The following is an 11,634-nucleotide window of genomic DNA, read 5'->3' on the forward strand; positions in this document are numbered from 1 at the left end:
GTAAAAACAACCAATTCTTTCATTTCTTTTTTGACTGAAAAAAGAACCAAAGGAAATGAAAAAATAGAAAACCAAAGGAACAAATGTGTTAAAATCGGCCGATGATTCGTCATCCCCGGCCATTTTTCAAACAAAATATTTTCGTCGGTTTCAATAAGCCAATCGAGATATTTGAACGCCGAAAAAAAAAGTTATCCCTCCCCTCTTTCTCTTTCGTTTATATCTGGACAGCTTTTTATGTAGCACACGTCAGAGTATAGCCCAACAGACTGCGTAGTGAGAATCGATGAAGCGCCGGATATGGGCGGATGCTGTCTATAGCTAGAGGCTGGCTATAGGGGAGAGATATAACAGGACAAACAGATAGGTCCAGCAGTCTCACACACACACACACACCCAAAAAAGGAAATTTTTTAAAAATCTCAAAATAACATTTTTTTTGTCTTTTTTAAATCTTCTCGTATTGTATAAGTTGATCATTGAAAAAAAGGTCATCACAAAAACAAACCGAAAATTAAAAGGGAAGATTATTATAAACGGATATACACCATGGGTAGTTTGATAATTATAATATGTATGTAACCAAAACTGGACGATTGGTAGATGTGACCAAACCATCCGTACTCTATAGCAAAAATAAAAAAATGAATTAAAAAAAAATGAAAGAACACTCACGTACACACGAATGGGGGGCGAGAAAAAGGAGAGGTGGAATAAATCAATGTCCATGTGTCATGTACAAAGCTCATCGAACGCGATGCAAATCGCCAATATAACCAGGTGGAGAGAGAGAGAGAAGGAAAAAATAAAAGAGTAATAGACGCGGAGAGGTCGAAAGATAAAAACAAAACCACTGAAATATTATACACAGTTACACACAAGTAATTCAAAAAAAATAAAAATAAAAATGAAAGAATTATTTTTTTGTCTCTTTTTATATATAAGGGCCAAGAAAATGCAGCAGCTCTAATAATTATTATAGTAAATATGTAAGTTTTATAGTTATACAATCGTCCACGCCAACAAATCATTCATTGCGCCAACAACAAACGTCTTTTTTCTTTTTCTTTGTTTTTTGGGTTCAAGTGACGAATTTTAGTGGGGAAAACTGAATGAATTTCAAGCTAATTCAAAACGTGATTTCTTTTTTTCTTTTACTTTTTTTTTACAGCAGACTTTTGACTTGGAACAATTGGAGATTTTTCTAACTCTGAGTCCCAGTTTCGGCCACGATTTCGTGCTGATGATGGACGATGGACGTCTTTTGCGGTGTTGGCGGCGTCGGTGGCGTCGGCGGCGTCGATCTTCCGCTGTGCTGACTGCTGTTGCTACTTCGACTGCTGTGGCTGCTCTCGCTGTGGTTCGATTTGTTGCTGGTGATGATGAGATCACTTTTCAATTTCAGCGGCTCAATCGGACTGACGAGGCTCGACTGCGTCGTGGCCTGTTGCTGTTGTTGTTGTTGCTGTTGCTGCTGTTGCTGGTGGTGCTGCTGCTGGGCGGCGTGATGGTAGGCCGCCAGCTCGGCGGCCGCTGCCGCCGCAGCCATCGCCGCTGCGTGGTGGTGATGGCCCAGCGTCTCTGCCAGCGACATGTCGAACGACGTCGGTGGTTTACCTCCGCCGCCGCTGGAGCCGTTCGGCCGGTTGCTGTTGAATCGAGAAGAGACGCCGAACGGCGCCACGGCCGCCGCAAAAGGGTTGGACAAATTGCCGAAAGCTCCGAACGGAGTCAACGGCGCATTGCCCAGTGACGCTGCCAAATTGAAGTGAAGACCGGCCGCTGCTGCCATCAGAGAATTCGCACCTTTAAATCAATTACAAAGAAATTCGTCAATAAAACTGTCCGAAATCATTTTCCAATCTACAAAATTTTGATAAAAAAAGGACGTCGGCCTACCGAATGAAGGGTGGTGATGCGGGTGGTGTCCGAAGGTAAAGGCCGATGGGTGGTGATGGTGGTGATGGGATGGCGGCGGCGGTGCAATGAGGCCGGCCGAAGACAAGGCCATGGCGGCCGCGTGATGATGATGATCGCGATCTCTCGAGTGATGGTGAATGGAATCGGAGAGAAGTCCACCGGCCGACATGGCCAGCGCATTCGACTGTTGACCTCCGATGCTGGACTTGAGGATGGAGGCGGCGTCGCTGCCGCCGACGCCACCACCACCACCCGAACCGGGAGTGATGGACGCAGCTCCGGCGGAAGTCAAATCGCCCACCGGCGACGGGGGACCCGTCAGCGAGATGTCGGAATTGTCCGAATCGATGAGCGATTCAGCGCCGGGACTGAGAGGACCCGATCCGTTGGCGTCGTCCATCAGCAGATCGACGTCGTCGTCTGAATCGTTTCCGTTGGGACTGTGATCCGGTCGATGGCGTTTGTTGCTAGTCGGTCCGCCACCGGCCGAAGACCCTGACGAATAGTTGCAACTGTTGTGGTGTCCTCCGTGACCTCCCATCCGCCTGTGTGTCATTCAAACGGACAATCATTCGTTAGTTTAGTTTATTTGATGTCACAATAATTCATTTCAGCTTTATTATCACATTTTTCTTTACCATATAAACTAGGCCTAGAATTTGATGGAGAATAAAATGGAATATAATGTTGATCTGTTAATCAGCACCCCAAATCTGCTCAGTAAAGAAGAAGCGGGCGTTACACATTATTGTACGGATGAAAGGCCTAGATCTATAGTGTACAGTCGGCCAGTATATATAACAACATGATATAATAGCATTCCTGGTGGGGTTTTTGATAGCTTATAGCCTCGGATCGGCTTCCGGCACGCAGGATTACATTCCGCTTCAGTGAGTCCTTCTCTATTTCCATCTAAAACATCCGTGAACTATCGAGTGCGTTGTGTTTGTACGTAGGCCAGCCCCGTACATGTCTATCAATTGTACATTAGCCTACATAGGCCGTCTAAATAAATCCGCATTATGATCCAGGACGGCTGCTGCTGCTGCTCTGTATCAACTTGACTGGTTATAAAGCATTCCAGCGACGAAATATATATCATCATCATCATCATCATCTGTGTGCCGTCTATAAACTTGTGTCAATATAATAATACACAGCAGCCGCGCTTGATCGGCTCTCTCAACTCAGCATGGCGTCTTATCACTTCCGCCCGGATGGCATTCGTCTAGTTTTTCAAGGAAAAGCCTTGGCCCTTTCCCCCCCCCCCTCTCTCTCTCTTATATTCCCAATCTTTTTTAGTTTTTCAGGGGGCCCCCCTGTAGATTTCTTTTTGTTATTTCCCAAAAAGAAAACACAGTCAAAGATAAAAGAAAAGGTGCTGTGCTGCTCTTTGATAACAACGAGCTCGTTCTCCTGGAAGATATACACACACACACACAGCCTAAATATATACAAAGTATCGCGAGTGGACGGGGGGTCATCCAGTGTACAGCGGCAACCCAATCTGCAGTTATATTTATACGCGTCGTGGCTGTACAGGTCCTAAATATGTGCCGCTAAATACACCAGTGGAAGGATTTCCTTCTTCTTCTTTTTTCTTTCTAGGCTTTGGGGTGGATAGGAAAATGTTTGATGATATCTGCCTGCGCCTTGCAATCAGTTCCGGACGAGTGAACCGATTATCCATCGAAACTGTCGCGAGTCAACTGTAGCCTACTACTACTACACCGCGTTCTAGATTATTATTATTGCGGATGCCAGGTGCTTGATGCAATCGAGTTGATGATTCGAATCAAACAGCAGATGGATCAGCAAAGGGAAAAGAAAAAACACAACAACTAGTATATCGCCGGATGGGAAACTATCGACCGTGTAACAGTTGACTAATATAATGCGCCTTCTGCTGGTCCAATCAAGACAAAGTAACCAATCAACTGTCAACATCATTAGAGTCTTACGGAGCCCTGCGTTATTCTTGTGTGAAATATAACCGCAGTCGACAAAACAAAAAAATCTTCCGGGCCGGAATGATTCCCATGCGCATACGACATTCCCCCTCGAAAAATGTTTGATAACGATTACAAATGATTGGGAAAGCGCTCGTGCTGTACAGTACAAAGCCAGTTCTATTTAGATATATATTATAAGCTGCGCCATACTTTCGTTCTTTAATTCTTGTCGCCTAACGACTTCCTGAAGTTGCAATCATTTGCTTTTCTGAAAAGAAAAAAACAACGCGATGCGGTTGCGTGAACGCAACAATTGACGTTTTACCGGTGAATTTCCTTGTTGTTCTTTTTTCCTCCATTTGATATAATTTCACAAGAATTTATCACTGTGAAGTGATTTATCATCATTTTGACTGTTTTAAAAAAAGAATTATGAATGAAATTGTTACTAGGCCTAACATAATGCAAAACCTTTGGCTGTTATTTTTAGGATACGAAATCGAAAGTAACGTAGTAAAGCTAAAACTGATGAAATTGCGATTATCTCTCCTAGGAAAAATAAAATAAATAAAAACGGAGCAGCAGCAGTAGCAAGCATTCAGATTGAATGATGCTGTCGATGGGTCCTACGGGCCTGGTAGAGAGGACGTGTGAAGGGGAGGGCACGACGATGACAATCAGCAGGAGGCCCTCACTAAATATAGAACCGTTTTTCCAATATGCAGCAGCAGCTCTAGCATCAGCGTGCGTCGAGCAAACGACCACATTGATACACACAATAGAGTTCTGAGCTTTAGATTTCTCTAGGATGCATCTCCTCTACCCCTCATCCAATGGTCCCCTTTATCCTTTCTTTTTCCATTTCCATGTGTGTGTGTGTACATGTACAATATGTACAAAAGCTACTCTCTTAAGTCCAAGCCTGCATCACAAATAAAAGAGGAAAAAGACCAGAAAAAGTGGTGGTCAAACGTGGCAAATCTGACAGCTCCCCGACCGATCAGCAGCAGCAATTAGCTGACAGTTGATGACTTATTTTATATACCCCTTTTTCTCTTCTTCTTCTTCTTCTTCTTCTTTTATTTTTTCAAAAGCAACACGCCTCCCACTCGACGGACACCTCCGCTTTTCCACAAGAGATCCTATAGTACATTTCAAAAGTGGTTTACCATGTTCAATGAATGAAATGGCAGCAGCTCTATAAGAGGCCTAAATAATCGGCTAGACCCTTGGCCCCTCCAGTCGAGCGTATACCTGTGTGCCCACTGTCTTAATTAGTCAGAACACCAGGTAGGATATAGATAAAGTTCACCACCGCACTAACTGGTGGATGGAACAAAAACAGCAGCAGTCAAATAGACGCAACTCCCCACAGCTAGCTATAGACTAAATATGGGATTTGTCTTTTCACAGCTTTTTCTTCTTCTAGCTAAAGGAATAAAACGTATAGTATACTTGGTCGGAATTGGGTCTCGGTAATAAATGAATGGGTAATTGAGAGTTGGCCACCCGACGGTGCGTTCCAATTACTTATCGTTTCATCCCTAATCTTTCCCCCTTTGTCTATAGCCCCCCTTTCTTTCTTCTATAGTGTATAATAACTCCCCCACCTGGAAAATAACGATCGATGTGAAATTGAGCTCTTGTAGGCTACCACAAATTCTACAAAAGAGGATCGTATCATGGCAATAATAAAGACGCGGGCCGCTCTCAAATCAAATCGCCGAAACACAGGAAAAGATCCGCTGATTATTAGAGAATCCTATACATAGTTATTTACCTAATAAGCAAGGAAGAAAACTATCCATACAGAAAGTCCCTTTTTGTTTTAAATTTAGACATCAATATTTAGTCAGTTTTTTTCCGGTCTTATTTAAGCAAAACTCTTGGAAATTAGTTTTTTTTACTAACCGGTTTTTAGCGGCGGCAGCCCGGTCTCTTTGGCGTCTGTTTTTGAACCAATTGCCGACCTGCGTGGGCGTGAGTCCCGTCGCCTGGGCCAGTTCCCGTTTCTTGGTGGGATTCGGGTAAGGATCCTGGAGGTACCACTCTCGGAGCAAGCTCCTGGTGCGCTCCTTGAAGCAGTGCGTCTTCTGCTCGCCGTCCCAAATGGTCCTGGGCAGCGGGAACTTCTTGCGGACGCGGTACTTGTCGACGGGTCCGAGCGGTCGCCCGCGCAGCTTCTCGGCTTCCAGGTAGTGAGCCTCGAGCCACATGGCCTGCAGTTTGCCGTGCGAGTCTTTGGTGAACCGATGCGACTCGACGATGTGGTAGAGCTCGCGGTAGTTGCCCATGTGGTAGGCGACCAAGGCCCGGGCTCTCAGCACCGCCTCGGACTTGTTCAACTCGCCAATGTTGGGATGGGCCACCGGCAGCGACCAGAGGAACCGGCCCAGTCGCTCAATGTCGCCGCTCTCCTCCAGCGTCTCGCAAACGGTCGCCACTTGGCTGACGCTGAAATTCAGCGTCGGGAGCGCCGGTGGTGGCGGGATCAGTCCTCCTCCACCACCTCCTCCGCCAGCACCAGCACCTGCGCCACCTCCTGGAAAGAGCGGAGTCGGCATGAGTGGAAAAGTCGGTTGATCCGGCGGTGTTGCCGCTGAGCTCCTCGATCCGGCCGTTGGAGCTGATGTGGCTGACGAACCGGCCGCCAGAGCCATCGTCTGTTTACACTCGTCGAGACACTTTTTTTGTTTTCTCTTCTTCTTCTTTTATTACCGAATTTCTGAATTTCGCCACGAAAATAAATGTCCGCTGGCGTGTCGTCCAATTCGCGTTTCTTGTTTTGGTTGGTTTTAAATTCGCAATCAATTTAGAAAGACATGACACAAGGGAACGCACATAGAAGAGCGACACAGTTGGGATTGGGACACAGTTGCCAGCGCAGCGCAGCAGCACTCACAGGTGTGGATGGAACGACCGTCGGGGTGTAAGTGAGACCAGTCGATCCTCCTCCTCGGTGCCTAGTTTTGATGGGATGTAAAAGAGTCTCGAAGAAGAAGAAGGGAGGATAAAAGAGTGAGAAAGGCCAGAGTGGATGAGATCCCCCCCCCCCTTCCATCCCAACCATAAAAGCCATGAGACACACAGACGTACATCCAGCCCAGCTCCTCCCTCGTCGAAAGGAAAGCGATACGAGTTGCGAGGAAGCGAGGGCGGAGCTAGTTGGTATCATGACTATATCGATAGCTTAGAGCGACACGAAGGAGTCAATGGCGGCCATTGTCCTACTCGCAGGCTTCTCATTGGCTCAACCTGCCTGCGACGGGGGAGGGATTTCTCCCCCCCCCTCTCTTTCTACCCATTCCATTCTCCCTCCGACTCCCTTTCTTATAGCTGCCTACGAACTGCTACTAGAGTCTATGATGATGCCAACGATCCGAGCACAGGGCCAGGAGCCCAGGACCTGGGCACCCTCCCATCTCGCTCGGGGTGGGTGAGCAAAGAAACTTGTGGGCCAATGGTATCATTCCGATCCCGCCGACTTGATATACACACACAGCACAGCCAGCAGCTAGCAGCTCCCAGTATATATATATACATATTTATATATACTGTGCGCACCCTTTTTCCTCTTTTTCTTTCTTTTTTAAACATACCATAGAATCTCCGCTTCTTCTTTCTTCTTTTTTTTATATGTATATACCCCCCCCCCCTCTTTCTATTATGCATTATCTTCCGGCTGCGTCTTTTTTTTTTTTTTACCTTTTTTTTCACGACCAAAGCGCACGCGCCGGTTATCCTTTCTTTCAAATGCTTTCCATATTCAAATCCAGACGAAAAAAATTGTTTAATGCCACTGAAGCACTTGTTGGGATAATTTTTTCTATATTCAGTGTCAAACTTTGATTTATTTGAATACCTAATTAATTAATCAAATTTAACACCAGAAATTTATTTTTAAGACTACAAAATGCATAGGTTTATCAATCTATAATGTAGAAATTGTAATCAATCAGAATAAATTATTATTTCGAAGATGAAAATACGTATGAAAATATTCCTGATAGTGCCAGGGAAAAAAATGTCCGGCCAAACTGTCACTACGTAGGATACAGGTCTATTGTATACCACACCCTACACTATAGATGATGAACACGGAGGAGCGACAATTTCCCTTTATCATTCTTCGACACATATAATAGAGACATTCCTCTTGATAGAAGAGGGTGAGAATAACTACAAGACCCGCCGTGTTGTGAAAGAGAAACGGTGTAAACCCAACACAACCAAAAATACGAGTGTCGCTATAATAATAGTGCTCACTTCTTCCATCAATCTATATAGCAACCGTGTCCAAGAAGAAGAGAAGGATCTATCGGCTCGCGGTGGGGATTCTCTCACCCCATCCTCTTCTTTCTAAGGCGTCCCCCATGGATCCTATACACGACTATCATTTAGGAGCGCATTTGGGACAGGAATAATAATGAAAAAATACTTGAATTCATCCGCTTCCATCTCGCATTAACACCTCATCATCAAAAGGGCGTGTGAATTTGTCATTTCTAATGTATATAAACTCCTTGTGTTGTTAAAAGAAAAATATAAAGGGAGATGATACATTGATTGTATGATGTAATATTATTATTACGAGATTGGTGAATAAATCATGAATAGGCCCTGTTTCCGTTATATAATACGTCAATACATCGCAGGCAACATCCTAAAAAATTCTTGAAATAGCCGAGGAAATAGCCAGCGGTTTTTTTGTTGTTGTTGCTATCCAATTATTACGTTGCCTTGACGACGGAGATGCTCACCAAATTAATCTATATAGCACTCGTCTGACAGCACTATAGACAACCTCCGGATATGTACTACATACTCTCGTAGCTGATAACAATGCGGCGACCTCGCCTACATATACAATAAGCAGCTCGGCAATAGTCTCTCTCTCTTCTTTATATGTGTTACGTATTTGATATAGAAAGTGAGTGACGCCATCAGCAGTTGCCATTGACACACACAACTATTAAGTGTACAGAGGGGACGACGACGACGTGAGAGACTGTTGCTGCTGGTCGATCCCTATTCAATATAGCGTCTACGATGTTGTCGCCTCGTAATGAGTAACAACGAACGATCCATCGCGCCAACAATGCCACCCCGATGTGTATACCATCAATCGTTCCAACATTGGTCTCTCTCTCTTATATTTATTATTTCTTATACTATATCCTCGTCCTTTATATTTATATAAATAGAGAATCGGAGAGAGCGTCGGCAACACAGCCAGTGGTCGCGCTATTTCCTCGATCAAATGGTCTCTTCACCAGCGGCCTGTCCAATTTCCTGTCCTTGCCGCCCGGCTGCTGCCGGCTGAATACGCGTCGTCGCTTGTATCCCAATATTGACACAGAGCGACTGCTGCTACTGCGGCCGCCGGCTCACTAATAGCCCGGACGAATCACTTTGGCCCCTCGAGAGATCCCCTGGACGACTTCTCTTCTCGTCCGCACACGGCCCCGCGAGCTTCTCGCGCGTAGAGTCGACGCCGCTAATGAGTTCCGTTTCCACAACCACTCGGCTGTATAGAGTTGACACACACATGCTTCTTTTCAATAGAATCCGATGAGACTTGTTCAACTTTCAAATGTATATACAACCGCGTCACTCTTCTTTTTTAAAAAAAGTTTGTGGGCAGCATCGAGTGGATAGCCTACACACTGTTATCGTTTTCCATTTGTTGTTTAGCTGCTCTTGATTACAAAGACGCGGTCGTGTTGACTCCCACCCAGTACAGAATTACGGTGACAATCTATGGGGTGCGGATTGAACACTTTTTCCAAAAAAACTTTTCAAAAATCGATTACCATATTTGATCTGAAAACAAATTGATAATCGATTCGAATATTGAAACCAAGTTGAAAATAAATTCAAAAATTGAAAATGTTTTGAAATTGATTTCATAAATTGAAAATGATTTTGAAAAATGAAAATGATTTCGAAAAACTAAAATGAATTTGAAAAACTAAAATGATTTCGAAAAATGAAAACGAATTTGAAAAATGAAAATGAACTTGAAAAATGAAAATGAACTTGAATATCCATACAATTTCGGGAGTGCGATATGACACCACCCTACTCTATCCCCAGCTCTCTCCGGATGCTATAGCCACCCCGAGACAACCGACTAGCCATTGATGGCTATGTCGCTGATTCCAGCCAGCAAGGCCGTCAGCGATACTGTCAGCCCTTGCCGGGCGGTGCTGGCCACCGCTGCCGCCACAACGGCCGCCGCTAAAGTCTCTCTCGACCGCAGGCCGAGTATTCTACACAAAAATAGATTACGATAGATAATTAGATTAGAAAAATTAGATTAAAATAGATGACGAGAACTTCGCGAGAACGTCATACCGAGGCGTGACTGGAACTTTTCTCAGGTGAAAGCCACCCATTCGGCCGTTCCGTCTTCATCGTTGCTGGTTAGGCTGTGTGTCATTTACTGCAGGAACATGAAACTTTTCACGTTGGATCGTGTAATCTATTTCTGCGGTCGAGAGAGACTTTAGCGGCGGCCGTTGTGGCGGCAGCGGTGGCCAGCACCGCCCGGCAAGGGCTGACAGTATCGCTGACGGCCTTGCTGGCTGGAATCAGCGACATAGCCATCAATGGCTAGTCGGTTGTCTCGGGGTGGCTATAGCATCCGGAGAGAGCTGGGGATAGAGTAGGGTGGTGTCATATCGCACTCCCGAAATTGTATGGATATTCAAGTTCATTTTCATTTTTCAAGTTCATTTTCATTTTTCAAATTCGTTTTCATTTTTCGAAATCATTTTAGTTTTTCAAATTCATTTTAGTTTTTCGAAATCATTTTCATTTTTCAAAATCATTTTCAATTTATGAAATCAATTTCAAAACATTTTCAATTTTTGAATTTATTTTCAACTTGGTTTCAATATTCGAATCGATTATCAATTTGTTTTCAGATCAAATATGGTAATCGATTTTTGAAAAGTTTTTTTGGAAAAAGTGTTCAATCCGCACCCCATAACAATCTGTGTCGTAGCAAAAAATCAAAACAAGAAATGGTCTTAAAAAAACAAAAACAAAGTAAATAAATTTATTGATTTCTATCGTTGCTTTATTGTCGATGAAAAGAATCATCTTTTTATTCCCGAATTGAAATTTTCTTTAACACTTTCGGCTTGTCGGGCTACCGCTTCGAGTCTTCGACTTGGTCTTCGACTGTTTTGGGATTTCTAAAATAGTCTGCTTTCGATCGTGCTGTATTTTCTAAATGTAAAATTATTAAAATTTCTTACTCAATTTCCACCTTTAGAAATACACTCTCATTCATTTTCCCTATACTTAGATCTACTTACTAAGTAAAGACTAAAGACCATGGAAGAAGTCATTAAATTAAATTACTTAATTTTAAGATAGGTATCTTCTCATATGTAGGACAGAACCTTATGACGTTAATTTACCATAAAAAAACATAACAATGGCATGCAGTGTACATGCCAGTTGAATTAAACATATGCAGATATGTTATGTTATTTTTTTTTATCATTGGCAACGACTTAAATACGGGTCTTCCGTGTCGGACCGATGTCATTTACCACTAGACCAACTGGATTGTTAATTTTACAATTGGAATGAGAAATATGGTAAGATACAAAGAAAAATGACTGCACCGGCCGGCCATCTCAAGCAGAACCAAAATTGAAGACACCTGATTACATTTAAAAAAATCAATTCATGGTATAATGGCTAGCGTAGGAAACTAACAATGCCAAGGTTCGAATCCGGTCGCTGA

The 11,634-nt window shown here is 43.8% G+C and overlaps 1 protein-coding gene across 1 annotated transcript; it reads right to left on the minus strand.

Annotated features, from left to right (window-relative positions):
- Nucleotides 1–1,117: 1,117 nt before the first annotated feature.
- Nucleotides 1,118–6,820, minus strand: LOC124337957 (protein Optix-like). The gene is made up of 3 exons (XM_046791985.1): nt 5,784–6,820; nt 1,900–2,465; nt 1,118–1,806 (listed from the first exon to the last, which is right to left on the minus strand). Exons 1-3 carry the CDS (start codon nt 6,530–6,532, stop codon nt 1,205–1,207), a joined length of 1,917 nt encoding a protein of 638 aa, XP_046647941.1. The 5' UTR covers nt 6,533–6,820; the 3' UTR covers nt 1,118–1,204.
- Nucleotides 6,821–11,634: the final 4,814 nt, after the last annotated feature.

Source organism: Daphnia pulicaria, chromosome 4 (assembly GCF_021234035.1).
Source record: "Daphnia pulicaria isolate SC F1-1A chromosome 4, SC_F0-13Bv2, whole genome shotgun sequence".
NCBI classification, from domain to species: Eukaryota; Metazoa; Arthropoda; class Branchiopoda; order Diplostraca; family Daphniidae; genus Daphnia; species Daphnia pulicaria.